This window comes from Cavia porcellus, unplaced genomic scaffold, assembly GCF_034190915.1.
Source record: "Cavia porcellus strain 051 isolate PalLab524CR breed Dunkin Hartley unplaced genomic scaffold, mCavPor4.1 scaffold_28, whole genome shotgun sequence".
In the NCBI taxonomy this organism is placed as follows: Eukaryota; Metazoa; Chordata; class Mammalia; order Rodentia; family Caviidae; genus Cavia; species Cavia porcellus.
In genome coordinates this window covers 12973651-12990673 of record NW_026947511.1, presented here as the reverse complement: position 1 = coordinate 12990673, position 17023 = coordinate 12973651, and the positions used below count along the sequence as shown (strand labels likewise).

Sequence of the window (17023 nt, the reverse complement as noted above, 5' to 3'; positions counted from 1 at the left end):
GAGCACTTTAGTTGAAGGCAGTTGAAAAACAGCAGGTTCTTTGAATTCTCTCCAGCTTGGCTCTGAATAGCAAGAGCCAAACCTGAAATAGGAAATAAAAAGTTCAGTAATAAACAACAGATTTCAAAGAGAACTAATAATGTTCCTGGCCAATGCAACGGTTTCTTTCCTGAAGAAATGTAGGCCTGTTTAAAATGATAAAAGAGAGAGCTTCACAGTATTTCAGTAACTCCACCAAGCCAGGACTTCTCGCTATAAATATTATTTATAACCGGAAAGGAGCCTGAAAAGATGTCAATACAAGATGATAACTTTGAGATAGTTGCACACTCAAAACTACTATTTCATCAGACTACAGGACCAGTGACAAGGAGCAATTTGGCTACATTACCCTCCTTAATCCAAGAGAGAATATTTGTCTTCTATCATACAGTCAAGAAATTAAGAGCTGAAAATGTTTTCTTTTACAGTTTTTTCTTCCTCCTTTTTTACTTTCTCATAATTTCCCTCTTAGGAGATCAAAGACTCTGAGGAATATTGCTTAAGTCCTTGTCAGTGCATAATAGCATAAATATGCAAAAAATAAAATCTTAAATAAATATACTATACTTAGAAACAAATTAAAACAACCCATTATTTATGTTTATAAGTGCCCATGATCTAATCATGCAAAGTTAAAGATTCAATAATAGAAAAGTACCTAAAAATTGTTAAAACAGAGGTCTTAATTCCATTAAAATTAGATCGTGTTTTAAAGAGAAAATTGGACATGTAATAGACTTTAATGTAATCAAAAAATGGTTCTTTTTTTCTCTGTCTACAAATCAGGAGATATAAACATAGCATCTGTGTCCCACTACTATTCATATAGATAAGTACCTACAACAGAAGGTGAATAATGAATTTGTTCACTTAATTTTGCTTTTCATTTTGGCAGTTTCAGTAAAATACAATTTCTTCCAGTTGTCCAAAATTTTACACCCCTATTTAAAAAAATTAATTCTTAGTTAATTTTTCCACCACTCTTTTTTTGATATGCTAGGTTAATCTCTGTCCATTGTCTCTGTGAAAAGAAGTGTTCTGTGACACTTCTTTAAAGATATCACCGCAATCCCAACATTTAGATATTAAATACTGGGTTTATTCTCAGGGACACTTCCTCAGCGTGTTTGAGTGGGTAACTATTATTCAGCTGGAAACTAAAAGTCTTCATTCTAATTGAAAAATGTAATTAATCTATAAGGACTAATATAGTATGTATAATTAAGGAAGGAAAACATTACCTTGTTATATTAAAATGGAAGATCATAATTTACAACTGTTTTTTCCACTTATAGTTACTTCTTAGATTTTCAGAATAGATACAAATACTTTGATTAATTCATATACTTTTGTTTATGTCTCTATGGGGTTATATACAGGTTAGCGTAAGCAATTTTAAAAAGTCAGAGTTTGCTGCTTTCTACTTGTGTATAAACAATTTCTCTAATCTCTTTTTTATTGCTTATCATGTTTTCTTATTTTAAAAAGAAAAAAATTCAAAACAAGATAATAAGAGGGAAACAATGGTTAATACATTGTATATTGTTGTATTCCAATTAGTATTCAGAGTACAGGATATAGGCATTTAATTGTCCAAAAGATATTAGCACAAACCTTTCTTTTCAATGAACTAAAAGAAATTAGTAGTGTAACTACCTTAACTACCATGTGTGTGTGAGTGTGTGTGTATGGGTGTGTGATTTTCCCTTCTTTCTTTTCTCCTTTCTTTCATTCCAACTTCTCTTTACTTTTGAACAGTGTCTTCCCATTTTACCATATCTGTTGTACATTTGGGGTCTTATTTACTCTTTCAGTGTCTCACACTAGGGAGACAGTATGATGTTTACATATGTGCATCTGGTTTACTTCACTTATGAATATGGTCTTGAGTTGCATCCAACTACCTATAAAAGTCTCCAGCTTATCCTTCTTTATGAAGGATAAGAATATGAAGATAAACAGGCTATCTGTAAGGTAACTACGAAATAACCCAGATGAGGTTGAGCAGTTTATATGTGGACTTATGCTCTTTGGATAATTTTGTTTTTCATATTAATTGTGAAACATTAAAAAATTTTTTTATCCATTCTTCAGTTGATAGGCATCTAATGTGTTTTATAAACTAAAAATAGCTTCGCCAGCAAACCAAACATGTAATCTCTAAAATAACCTGAGGTTTATTTAGTCTTAGTTTAAGATATGGGATGAGAAGAACATACTGTGGTGAAAATCTGTGTGAAAACTAGACTCAAGGAAACTATTTCAACCTGATATGTAAAACACAGTCTAGAAAAATATTGGAATTACAATTTTTGTCTTAATAGATCTTTCACCAATAATCTCTGTATGTTGATAAAAATACTTAATGTCTCTGTATCTGTTGTCTTTTTATTACTATAACAAAATGCCTGAGATAATTAACTTATAAAGATAAAAGGATTTTTTGGCTTATTGTTTTAGATGTTTCAGTCAAACCCTCAGAAGATGCAGTTCTTGGCACCTCTGACAAGGCAGCACACCACAGCAGGCACACACTGTTGAGTGAATTGCTCACTTTATAAGCCAGGAAGATAAAAAGAGAAGGAAGGGACTGGGTGTCTGACAGTCCTCTCTGAGAGCCCATTCCTCATGACCTAAGGCCTTCCTTGATGCCACACTTTTCAAATGCCCCACCACCTCCCAAGAGCACCACCTCGGGAACAGAACTGTAATACACAGACCTTTGGGAGAACTCGACCAAACCAAGACATGGACTGAAGGAAACTTCTGTAAGTTTCTGGAAAAGGAGGAATTGACTCCGTATGCAAAAGAAATACTTCTACTTGTGAAATGACGAAAAGAGGCCCAAACTGCTATAGTAGGAATAAAAGATTAGTTCCTGCTTCGTAATCTCACTGAGGAGGAACACAGAGACAGGGACATTTATGCTGGGAAACAGAGACCTGGATAGAAGCCTGGGGAGGGCAGTGCCAGAAATGATCCATAAAGGTTTCTTTTTCTGCTTCACAACAGATTCATCAAAGAATGTAGTACACATTTGTCCTCTAGTAATCTGTATTTGTCTAAGTCACTTTCATTATCATATTATCTACCATTCTTTCTGTCTGGTCACACTGCATTTCTCTCCATTTCTAATTCCACTGTCCTAATATTTAAACTTTTTTATATTACGCTGGAAATAATGTTTCACAATTAATATGAAAAACAAAATAATTCATAAGAACATAAATCCACATACAAACCACTCAACCTCATCTGGGTTATTTGGTAGTTACCTTACAAATAGCCTGTCTATCTGTTGTCTGTCCCTATCATAATACCCAAAAGATATTAACACAGAATGCAAGGCAATATCACTTTATTACTGACAATGTTAAACTTTTTCCCACTATGATTATAATAAAGGTCAAACTCCCTCTCATGACGGGAAACCCTCAGTGACCCATGCTTGCTTGGTTTTCTCTTACCCCACCTCTGCCACATATGATTCTTTTGTTCCTAAAAAGAACAAACTCATTGCTCCTGTAAGACCATATAATATATACTCGTCCCTCTCCCAAATAAAAAGGGCACCACATGCCTTCTTTTAGAGCTTGGCTTAAATATCACATTCTTTCAGTACTATTAAATTGAACAGTATTTGGTATAAAGTTACCTGAATTCGGCTTAAGGTTCCTCTGTACATAAGCAAAATGCAATCTAACATGACATATAATAAACTGCAACCTAAATAGAAGCATACAATTAGAACAAGATGCTGAGTGTAAACCAATCATAGCAGCAGAACTTTCAGCCTATCAGAAACTAACAGCCGCCAAAATGTGACTATATAATGTAATTGGCTACTTTAGCCAATAAGGTTGTTTCTATATGTCACTTCCCTTTTTGCGGCTATATAGGCTGTGCCCATTAAAAGCGTTAAGTATTCTGAACCATGTTTATCTAGACTGCTGCCTGATTCATGAACTATTTGCTTAAATAAACTCTTTAAATTTATCTTGAATTTTTCTTTTAACAGCAGCTTTAGTGTTGCTTTATCACTTTACAGTATTTCTTTTTCTTACTTATCATCTGTACCCTCCACTACCACGTATGGCACAGAAGAGCAAGGCTCTGAGTTCCCAAGGCCTGGAACGATTCCTGGCACATGGCAAGTGCTCCCCATGTATCTATCAAATAAACAAAGCTGTAAACCTTGCTGACGGCTATAAATGCACTCCTTTCCTCTTAAAGTAATTTGGGATTCTGATATATTCTTATAATTTTTGTGGCAAAACAGCATAATTCTGCAAGCACATTCCCTTTAATATTAGGTGACATTGGCACTGCTTCTGTTCTCACACACTGGCTTCATTTCATCTGATACATAATTTCAGCTAGCTTCTCATTGTGCTTGCTTATTCAACTTGAAATAAACACTTTGTTTTCACTTGGTGGTGTATTTGTGTCTGCTTTGTATTTCTGCTTTTACTTCATTTTTATGTTCTGAAAACAAATGTGTGCTTACTAAATCATCTGTTTTGATTTTCAGTCATCACTGCTATAGACAGTGCTGCTGTTCATACATGCTAAGCATAAATTAAAACATCTTGTGATTAGAAAATCTGACATAAAGTACAGAACTATTTCTATGGTCAAAATTATTTATAGACTTATGGCTATTGTTACATAAAACAGCATATGCTTTCACAGCTGTTCCAAAGAAAGAAAATGATTAAAGGATTTCATGGATTCTAGTTTTTTTTTAAAAGGGGGTTGATTGTGGCTAATGGATTTGTATTTAGTTTGATTTGTTTTTAAAAACATACCCACATGGACAAGGTCATAAGAGTTCTTCAATACATTCTACAAAACTAGCAAAAAGCAAAAGACCAACTGGGAAAAGCATTTTACATTTACAAAGGTTTCAGGTCAGCACATTCAGAAAGAAATACAGCCAGTGCTTTTCTTGTGAATTTTTTTTTTTTTTTTTTTTTTTTTTTTTATACTGGGACATAGAATTCAAATGCAACAATGTTCCGCTTCACTTTGTGGTCAGAGATGAAGGAGACCAATAAATCACAGGAAAGCTGACTTCAATAAGCCTCAAACTAAGAATTTGTGAATGGATCACAGGATTACTTGTATAGCTAGTACCTAGAGAATGAATCATTTTCAGTCTCTTTTCAGTTCAGTTACAGAAAACCTCTAAAAATTCTCTAACTTCAACTGACCAAAATGCAGTGATGTTGTGGCCTCCCACTGGCCTTCAAGCACCCCAGGACTCTCTCTTTTTACCCAGCTTAAATTTCACAGTGGACCATTATCCTTGTTTTTTTCCCATGCATCCTCAACTCCCTATTCCCCCCTCAGCAACTCTTCTTGGGCAAAATAAGAATCCAGGTTAAAGTGAATTCTTTACATACCTGAAACTTGGAACCATGAAAACAAAGCTTAACAATCATATAGGTTTGGAGCCAAGATGGACTTAACCGTCCCGTTCAGTTTGACTAAATTTTATACAGCCTTCCAGCTCAGGGGTCCAGTGTCCCTTTTCTAAGAGGAGTTAATTTAAAAAAAGAAGAAGAAAAAAATGTGGTCTACAACACGTGGGGTTCCACCTTCCTGTACTTATGGCTACTCTAGATGCTGGGGCAGGTAGATTGAAGTTCAATGTCAGGCTTAGCAATTCAGCTTGACCCTGTGTCACAATAAAGAGCTTAAAGGTGTAACTCAGTGCTAAAGTGCCCCAGTATTTCATTTTCAGTAACAGAAAAATTATAAATTCTTTAATCTGCCACTTTGAGATTTAATGGTCTCTAAGAATATTCTTTCTCAAGGATCTGTGAAAATCTAAACATAGGAGATGGCCTGCCTTACTTGCAATTTCCAGGGAGCACAGGAGCCTAACTTCCATGTGGAATTAGTAAACAAAGATGATCTAATCGCACTGAGCAACCTAACTCCCTAGTGGAGTACCCTTGTAGAAGAGTTCCTCCAATAACTTTCCACTAGCTCATCCCAGCACCAAATGCCCTTTCACGTTTCTTTTCAAGAAGTTGAGTCTCTTTTCCCTGTTACTAAAGCTCTGAATAAAACTCTTCCTTACCCGTTTACCTTGGATTGTGACTTGCTAACTTCAGGTGGGGACTTGATGATACCTGGTCAGGACATTGTACCTTTGCTTTCTTTAAACCACTCAGTCCTCTATTCATTATTACTCAGTGGATGTCCCTGCTCTGTCTATCACTGGAAATAGAACAGGCTTTCTGCAGCCCAGTCACCCCAGCAGCTCAGCTTCCCACAAGGCCCGGATGCTCTGAGCCCCTCCCATTCTCAGGAGCACTGAAGAGTACACCTTCTTACACCCATGCAAGAGGATGCGCACACAGCCTGCTGTGGCCTGCTTCTACAGTATTTCCTGGGCTCCCGCTGGCCCTGCCTTCCCATTCTCACCTATGAAACCCATTTCTCTTCTTGCTTTTTCTACAAAATTCAAAGCAAGGTTTTGCTTACTCTTCCTAAAACCACCGCCTTTAAATTTCAAGGCACAAAATGCTTTTGTCTTTCTCCAATTTTTACAAGTTTTCACTGTTTCCTCTTCATTTTATTCTCTTATGTTAGAAATACTAAAGATCAATCAAGGCTCTGCTGTATCCTTTGCTCTTCATTCCTTCATTCACTCTGGATTCCCTCTTATCTGCAGCTTTCCTCTCCACCTGATGCTACAAGAAACATTCACATGTATCCAATTTGTACTTTTTTAATGTCCCTAAGCAAAATATATTTATATGTTCATGCCTATTAAATTTGTAGACAATAATTCGGTAAATATACTTTTTATTTGCTTGTTTTCTGTCAGCACTGCTTTGAAGATCTATTCTTGCTATTATAAGCATTGTTGGCTGCTACCTGCTTCAATGTTCTACCAAGTATTCCTCCATATTTGGGCCACCAGAATGACATTCATGAAGTCCATGACTCGCTGCCATTCAGGCTTCCTGGACACTTCCTGCTTGCTGAAGATTTCAAAGCCTCTGCTTTCCTAGCATCCTACTTCTCTGATGAGACTGTCATTTCTTTACCCCAATGCATCCCACCCAAACTCTACTTCATTTCAATTAATGACTCCATCCTTTCCATCATCCATGACCTAACCCTTGAGGTATGCTCCGTTTTTTTGCTTTGTTGACTTCCTCTCATATAACCCAACACTAAAATTTCTCAGTTTCACCATCAAGGTAAACAAAAACCTGACTACTTTTCAATTTCTTTGCCACACAGAAAAAAGCCACCATCATTTCCCTATGGATTATGACAACAGTCTCCTTAATTGTTTCCCATTTGAGCAGTCGTAGCAATCTTGTCAAAAAATGCAAGTCAAATTATCTTCTTGTTCTGTTTAGAGCTGTCCAGTGGCTTCCAATTCATGCTAAGGCACAGTCACAGTAACTACAGGGCACAGGATCTGCAGCTCCTGTGTCACTTTAGATATGTTTTGCCCTTGAGGTAAGGCAGAAGAAATAAGGACAAGGAATTAAGGAAATTCAAGGTTTTTTCCCCCTTATTATCTTAAAAATTTTGGTCATATCCCCACTTAGCTCTGCACATAGCATGCTTATGACTCAAAGAGTACCTGTTTTACAAGGATTTTTAGCCCTACATTTACTGACTCTGTCTCTTTTTCATGACAGAAGGCACCACAATAAGAATAACTGAAGTAATTTTCAGGATTTACAGGGAACCCAGTTGGCCAGCATTTACAAGGTCCTGATTCAGTGGTCCCTGGAGCATAACTACAAGCCTCTAGCTATTGTTTTAAACCTGTAATCAATTCAGGTTCCAGGAAAAACAGACCAACCCTTAAGCAAGAATAGTCATCTCCTGAGATACAAATTTCCTCTCAAGCCATAAGAATTTCTCCGGAGCTGTGTAAATGCAAAGCCAGAATAGAAATAACCAACTGGACGCTAGTCTGTCTCAGCCGGTGCAGCCTTACCGCCTGGCCAGTGGGGCTATTAGAACATCTTTATCAGCATGAGCCCCCTCCAGCTGTTCATACTAGAGTTCTTTCCCTCTTCTCCCTTCCTTTCTAACTCTGCTTAAAAAATTTGCCTATATCTCTTATAGGCAATATTCCAAATTATTTTCAGTGATAAGAGATCATGTACTTACTATATGTTGTTGAAAGGTTCTTGCCCTAGTATAAATTACTGTACAGTTATGGCGGTGATCTAACCTGCGGGAACGCCTACCACACCCTGCTTCTTTTTCAGCCCTAATTGCAACTCCCCATCCTGTGTACACGCTCAGAGAACTCCAATCAGTTCCTCAATCAGTTCATCAATGTCCGCACCTCTGCGCCACTTCAATCAGAGGTGATGTAATTCTCTGGCTCTCTGTATCTCGTTGAAAGAGACAGCCCAGCCACCAGGGGTTGTGTGTCCCTTCCTAGGTTCTCAACTCAATAAGCTTGTCCATTTTGTACTTTTACTTCTCTATTGCACCAGAATACACTAAGAGTTGTGAATGTACTATATATTTCCACCTTCTCTTTTGGGAAAACTCCTAGAACCCCATTAGTGCATTTCCTGATGGTCATGATTTTGCCCAGTTTAATGACTACTCTTCCAAATTCCTAAATTTCTTTATTCTTTGCTGAGTATGATTTATATAAATTCTGCTTTCCATGTTTCTCACTTGAGCAAGGGTATTCTGCTTAGGGCTGACAGTTTTGCCCTCAAAAATAGGTTTCTTCATTCCTGTCAAACTATCTGTTTCCTCAACAAAGTGAAACAGTATTTTTTTAAAAACCTCATGTACCCAATATCTCGAAAAGAAGTTTTGCCACTAAAACTTGTCTTCCTTAAATTTGGTATGAATCTCATAAATTTAAGAAATTCCTTCCACTACTGCTCAATTGGGAATCTCAGTGAGGTGGCCTAAGGATGAGTAGTCTAATGAATGAATAGCATTGTTTCTCCTCCTTCTCAAAACTGTGGCTTCGTATACACTCAGAAAAAAGCAAAAACCAACCAAACAAAAACTAAATCACATTCCACACTCAAGCTTGAAATTATGTATGTAAAATACACTTACATCTAACAAAATATGTATGCGACTGCTAATTTCTGTTGTAAATTTGCTAACCTGAAGCTTTAGGATGCCAGTAACCATAAATTTATTTTATATTCATTGAAATACGACCAAAATATTACATCTCCCATTCTTAGTAGTCAAAATAACATACGGCAACAGAAAGTTTTTTCCTCTCTAGTTAAACTGATTTGCCAGCTTCTCGCTGTAATATAAATGTCAGGTGTGCTAAACTATTTTTTTAGTTTAAACCAAATGTATAGCTTATCCGAGAGCTTAAAAAACAAATTGAAAAAGTCTTTCTGTGGCTAGTGACTTGTCATCACACAGCTGTGAAAAAAGTCAGCCTAGGAGGCTGGGTCCTGTACCAAAATGCTGAAAGGCAAAACAGTTACCTCCTCAAGGACATCAGCGAGCTTGCTAAGGATCTCTTCAGGAAGGCTCTGGAATGTTGGAACACTGGAAAACAAATCAGAGAATGACGCTGAACACATGAGCACCCGCTTAACAAAAAATAAAATGGCAATATCGCTGAATGAAAATGAAAACATTTCATGACAAAGACTCTGCAAATGAAGATCACAGCAATTACTTAAGCATCACTTAATGTCTACAAGGTATAATATAAAGAAAGAGCTCCGAGAAGTAACAAACCGAGTCTCAATCATGTTTGTATTTACCTACCTGTTGTGTCAATGTCTCTGCTACACTGCTGAGACAACTACTTTCTTCCTAAATACTCTGCTGTCACCAGATTACTTCCCGGTCCATCTTTCTGTCCAGCCCCCACCCGACCCCACCCACACCCTTCTTCAAGCTATTTCCTACCCATTCTTTGATTGAATGCTACATTCATATGCAAACATTCATTAAACAAAGTAGGAAAGCTTCCCACTTTACCCACCCCTTTCCTGCCCTTTCCCCACCCTAGCCAAATTCTATTGTAAGCTTTTTTAGTTTTCTTTTTTCTCACCCAGTGCAGACAATATAACTCAGAACTGCAGGCAGCTATGCAACAGCTGCACCTTGGACCTCCACTCCTACCCCGGTTAGAGCTCTTTTGTCTTTTATTACATCTATAATTAGATAAAGTAATCAAATCATCGTTTGTTTGTGAATGTCTTCCAAGCAAGATTTAAAATCCCCTAAACACAAGAACTGTATCTGTCTTGCTTGCTCAACATCCTATGTTTTTAGTGACATAAAACACAAATTTGAGGCCAGGGATTTAACTTAGTGGCATAAACACCTGTCTGGCAAGTGCAAGATCGCGAGTTGGATCACCAATACCAAAAAAAAAAAAAAAAAAAAACTTGCGGGGCATGGCGGCACATGCCTATAATCCCAGCACTGGAGAGGCTGAAGCAAGGGGATTGTTGCTGCGGTACACTAGCAAAAAGAGCTTCGTTATGTTTATATGACCAAAGTACCTGTAATGTCAACATACTGTTCTGTATGGTTTTTCCCCCCTCTTGGTGACCTAATTGGTATATTAATCAATGCTCCGCTCTGTAAAGAATTGTAAATCCCTGAAAACATAACCTAATTGATATGTTAGCCATTGTTGCCCTCTACAAATAACACCTGTTGTGCTAAAATAAGCTGACAAAGGATTGTTAATTACTGCTAGAGTACTCTGTCCTCTGCTAAAGGAAACGTTTCCTTAGCAGATTTCCTGATCCATGCCCATAACCCCTTACTTTATAAACTGTGCTTAACAAAAGATCTGAAAAGTTTTGGGAGAGACACACAGTTTTTGCAAATTCCAACTGCACTGTGTCGCTGGGCCCAGGATAAAATAAGTCAGCACTGCTTTTTTAAAACATGTCTTGCCCATTTTTAAACTTGAGGTTGGGCTCTGGGGGGCTCATTTGTGGATTACAAGAGTTGCAAGCTCAAGATCAGCCTGGGCTACAAAGTGAGCTCAATGCCAGCCTGAACTGCATAGCAAGACCCTGTCTCAAAAGGAAAAAAACAAAACAAAACAAAAACCTCAAAGGCATAGATTGACTGAAGTTATAAAAACATGGATGTGTGTGAATGATCTATAGGACAGCAATCACAGAAAATTTCTGAAATGTTCTAGTTAAATTACAAAGGGCTAGAAATAGAAGATGAGAAATAGAAAGTGTTGCGACTGGGACATTAATCAGTAACAAGCAAGATGCAGGTCAATAAGAAAAAGTAGCCTTTTGGGTTTTTTTAAACATTTTTAGTATGTTTTAAAACCTTAAACCAAGGCCAACCACTTAGGACTGCCTGTTGTGTTTACAGGTAAACATTGTGAACTGTACAACACAATCAATTCAGCAACAACAGTAACTGTGCTTATTAATTGCCATCCTATCACAAACCTTCCTGCTTTGCAGTGTTCACCCCTCTTATCTTCATCTCTAATGAGCACAGTGCTTTTCTTTCCCCAATTTTTTTAACTACGCCTAGCTCTAGTAGATGCAGATATTGGTCCCAGGACTGTGTCCTTTCCGTTTCTGCCTAGCATCTGTAATGGCTCAATAAACTCTCCTTTCAGAGATTTCTTAGTCTCAAGAATTTTAGTTTGATAACCATGATTTAAAAATAAAGATTACACAGGATAGAGCAAAGAAGCAGAAGCTGCTGTAGTACCACTATACGGAAAACGTGAGATTAGTTCTCATTTTCTTATCTGGTTCTTTTATTTTCCCTTTTTCAAATAGCAAATGAAAATGTTGAATGATGTTAAATAGAAAACCAATAAAATTTCTTCCATATATAAAATAATAATAGTCTTAAACAAAAAACAAAGCAACTCAACATATGGTTCCTGAAAGTTCACTGAAAAATCTAACTAGGATGTAGAACTCAATTCTCATTTAATCATATTTCAATGCTTGAATAGAGAAAAAACTATAAATGAATATACACACTGAAATGTCTGGTATCTGACACACAGCATAATGTCATAATGAGAATAACACAGTGAAAAAGAAATAACATACTGTTTTGATATCTGCATGAATGTTTGCTGTTCATTTGTCACTATAATTTCCCTTATTCAGGTAAAGCCTATTAATAAAATCCTAAGGTTTTAGGCAGAGGTGTAACAATTCACTCAGGACCATGTGCTCCAGATTTACTGCTATGGTCTGAGCTACATGGGTTTTAATTTCCACATGGTGGCTAATTTTAGCAGCTGGATGGAAAACACGGAAGATAGATATAGAAGGTAGAGAAAGTTGTTTCTAAGAGTTATGTGGGTTGAAAACTTTGGTTCTGAAAGGATTTTGGCCCAGTTGGGATACTGTAGACAGTAAAGCCTTGGAGGCAGAACCAAGGGGCTCTATCTTGAGGTCAGCTTTTCCCGCCCCTAGGTGACTTACCTGTAGCGCGAAATGAATACCAATGGGCTACCTGTGCATCAGTAATGCCCCTTAGGCTCCACCTCAAACCTAAGCTTCATGTATGCCCCCACTCCACATGTCCAACGGAGAGAATGCCAGCCCCCCCCCCCCCACAATGCCAGACCCCGGAGGGTCAGGGCGGTCTCCCCACATTCTTAAAATAAAGGTCATTTTTTTTTTTTTTTTTGTCTTTTTCCTTTTTATTGGTACCTTGGATCGAACTCACGACTGCCTGCTTGCAAGGCAGGCGCTTATGCCACTGAGCTAAATCCCCAGCTCTGATCATTTATATTTCATACTTCTTATCTTTTCAGCCATGCCAGAATTCTATCAGGTTCTTCCTTACTCTTTTAATGAGCTCTATTTTAGTTTCTACTGAAATGTTAAAATAATTAGAGTTTTTCAATCCCATTGGATATTTGTGGAAAATACAACAACTGAATTTTATAATTGGATTCATTCTCTAGGAAGGCTTGTTACTTTTATGATACAACTTTTATTTCTACTTAGGATGTCTCTATGTCAAGACATGCTATAAAATTTTCATGATCATGAGAAGTATCATCCATGAGAAAACAGTAATATTCAATTAGCCATATGTTGTACACTAGCAAAAAGAGCTTCTTCATCCTATACTATGTTTGCCAATGCCCAAGTTATATGACCAAATTACCTGTTAATTCCCTTGGCAAACACAACTATTTTCTACAACTGTACACCTTGGGGCACTGACTACATTGTTATAAAATAGCTGTAGCGCTGTCATACTATCCTGTTGGTGCCATCTTCGTGGGTGACCTGATTGATATGTTAACCATTGTTCCCCTCTGCAGAAGATTGTAAATTCCTGGGAATCTTCTCTGTCCTCAAGCAAAGGGAAACAAAGGTCTGCCTCATTCCTTAGCTGACCAAAGATTTCCTCATTTCTGATCCACACCCATAAACCATTTACTTTGTAATGTTCTTTCTACAAAAGTCTGTAAGAATTTTAAGCCAGACACAAAGCCTTGCAAAATCCAACTGCACCATCACTGGTGACAGGATAAATAAAAGTGCTCCTTTTTCTTTAAAAAAATACATCTTACCCCATTTTTTGGACACCATTTTGGGGCTAATTTTTGGGGTACAAGACATAAAATTACTAAATTTAAAAAATCAACATTTAGGATATCACTTTAAATATATTTTAAATTCATTTTTAGGCTCCTCAAAACATCTTGCAGCATTTTTTATTAATAAAATGTAAGATTACCTCAAAATTTTCAACATCATTTATTGCTAATAAAGATGTTAGAATAATTTTTCATAAGATACATTTAAAAAGATACATTATAAAATAATCACTAACAAGTCTTCTGGACTTAATAAAATGGAAATTACTAAACAGAAAAGTAAGTGCCTGCTTTCACTTTCATAAATTGATTTAAAAACACTCCTGTAGTCATCTTTAAAATTTTAAGGTCTTTGTTGTCCAAACTCTACATATGTTCAGTCATGTAACTAACTTGTTTTCTAAGAATTACTAGGCTTCTGGCAGCTTAAACAAGAACTACACACTTGAAGATGTTCATGAAATTCTACCCATGAAATGTATGAGTTGAAATTTCCAAAGTATATTAGAAGGCATCTAGACTCTATTAATTTGAATATATGATAGTTTAAGATGAATTTGTCTGATTTAGAAAATTGAAGATAAATAATTGTGAAGACAAACTTCTAGAAAAATGTTAAAATTCTAGTGAAAAATACTGCCACTTATATTAAGAAATGATTCATTGTAACAACTTACATGATAATTACAAATAATTTTCACTGATATGTACTAAAAATGCTTTAGTTCCCTAAAGCTTTGAAGTAAAAGAATGCTCTGAAATAATAGAATAGAACAGAATAGAATAGAATAGAAATTATGTAAAGTGTGGCATTTTGCCAAAGGTTTTTCTAATTAAATAAAACAAGGACTTCAGACTTGCAGTGACAGTACTAGGGGGTAAGATTTGAGTGTTTTTCACTTGCCAGGAATTGGCCTAAGATTTTATGAACACTATAGAGTGTTTTTCTAAGATTACACCAATCAGCATAGATGAAGAAAGGATAAAAAAACTCACATAAAATGACTATGGAACTGACCAACAACTCACTAAACTACACACTTCTCAATGAGAGTACTACCTCCCAGATAGTTATTTAGAAAAAAATATTAATAATATTTGATTTAGTGCATTCATTAGTTTTCTAACTTTTTATTTATGAAAAAGTCAAATAAATTGAAAACTGAGAGAATAGTTTAAAGATCCATCCATTTCCCCCTAACATTTAGAATCATTTGTTAACACTGAACCATTTTTGCTTTATCTATTTCAATTCATCTGTTTTTCTATCTGTGCGTATATATTAATCTATGGTGAGACTACATTTGAGGTATCACGAAACTTTGTCAGTAATACTTTAGCATATATATTTTAAAAATAATTTTTTTTGGTGGAGGATGTGGGCATTGAAAAAATAAATATTTTAAAATAAAAATTGTAACATTGTACACAAAATATTAACATTATCTCATCTAATATTTTTTCAGATTCTTTTTACTTTTCAAACCATGATACAGTCAAAATCTGAGTACTGCTTTTGGTTGTTACATCTCTAGTCTCTTAATCTACAAGTCTTCTTATACTCTTTTCCTCATGACACTGATTTTTTCAAGAGACTAGTAGTATTCATAGGTGTTTCATAATCTTAATTTGTCTTAGGGATTTTATTGCTGATAATGTATTGCATAAAAACATCGGGCAGTAATAGTACAAAGAATTTATTAGAAGCATGTATTGAGAAGAAAATGGGATGTGTATAGAATAACAAGCACAATATAGCAACCCATGGATGCCCCAAAATTGTTTCATGGAGACCTTCAAAGTTATACTAAGTCTAGGTTTGATTTGCCTTGTATCACCTTCCGCCTCACCCCCAAACCCTGGAGCTGAGTGTCAAGCCCAGGCCCTCACAGGTACTTGGCTAGCACCCCCACATGACTCTCACCCTCTCACAGGTGTATAGTAAACTTGCCACCGGCTACATGACATATGATGACATTATAACTTGATGGATAACAGAGCACATGATTACATTGTCTATTTTCCAAAAAATTTTACATTTATAAGCTTTTAATATCAATGAACTATTTATAGAAATTAGGCTTCTTTCATGTTCTTACTAATTTTTCATCATGGTTGCTTATCATCATCTAATAAATCATTCTTTTAAAATAATGAGGTTTTTCTTGCATTTATGTGGAAAAACACAAAGTAGTACACTTGAGTATATTGCTTTTAGAAAATAGTTCCATATATACTTTGAAAGATTTCTCAATTTTCGGGCTTTTTTTTTGGAGGGGGTAGTGTCATGAGTCAAAGCCAGTATTTTGTGCATGCTACTCAAGCTCTCTACTACTGAGCTACAGTCCACAATTTCATCCAAAACTATTACAATTTTGGAATTGCATAATACTTAACTGCTTAATGAAAGAAAGCTTATTATATTTTATTGTTTTTAAGAACGGATCATTTGCTTTGAAAAAAATGATTAGAAATCTTATATCCATCCACAGCTGCCAATTATTAAGTCCAGGGCTATTTGGGAAATATAAAAATGACAGATCAGTGAGTTTTCCGAGTCACAAATGGGGGAAATCTAGTCTGAAGAAACTTAGAGACACAGAATAAATAAATAAAAACATTTCAGTAAAAGCTGTCCATCTCTTAGCATTTTATAATTTATCTTTATGCAACAATTCTTCTGAAAAAATTATCATGCCCATTAATTCCTGTTGTCATTTTAAGAAAAATCATTCAGACTTTAAAGAAATAGAAACTAGGTATTTAAAATCAACACAAGAAAAAACTTTGATATGGTTTTCTGAATTTCAAATTTCAAATTAAAAAAGTCAACAAAGCATCTTGCAGATCAGATACCATACGGAACTGACAGGAAAAGCCCACACAATACACACACGAGACTGTGTGGTATTATCTTGTTGAGTGTCTGCTGGATGTCAAGCCAATATGAAACATCATCGCACTGCCTCTTTCCAGTGATACTGTGCCTTTATGAATTAAAAATTTAGCTGTAAAGAAAACAGTGAATTAAGATCTTTCTTGTGGAACTGTACTTTTGGGTTAGATAAGTAGAATAGACCTGGAAATACAGGCAAGGCTGGATTTCCTGAGCGTTTTTGTTTCTTTTTGCAGTAACAAGGTTTGAGCTAAATCTCCAATGCTTTTTATTTTGAGATAGTGTCTTGTTGTCACTAACTTGGCTAGGCTGTGTCAGAAGTTTCAGTTCTCCTGCATTATCCTCTCAGTGTTGGGAACATAGGCATGTACCACTATATCTAGCTTTGTTATTTCGCATGTAATTTATTTGGTACCAGAATCAACTAATGTTCAAACAGATCATCTTGTACAAAAATGTGTGGCAACAAATGCAAATAGTAACTGTAAAAATCAGTATTGCACATTTATTTTTTTAAA

The 17023-nt window shown here is 35.9% G+C and overlaps 1 protein-coding gene across 2 annotated transcripts in view; it reads right to left on the bottom strand.

The window, feature by feature from the left end:
• Prkg1 (protein kinase cGMP-dependent 1) overlaps positions 1-17023 on the bottom strand; it is a 1159508-nt gene that overhangs the window by 295585 nt on the left and 846900 nt on the right. For both annotated transcript variants that reach the window (XM_063239051.1, XM_003473935.5), the window contains exon 5: positions 9513-9576. In XM_063239051.1, the coding sequence (XP_063095121.1) occupies positions 9513-9576 (64 nt within the window). The remainder of the gene's footprint in view (positions 1-9512; positions 9577-17023) is intronic.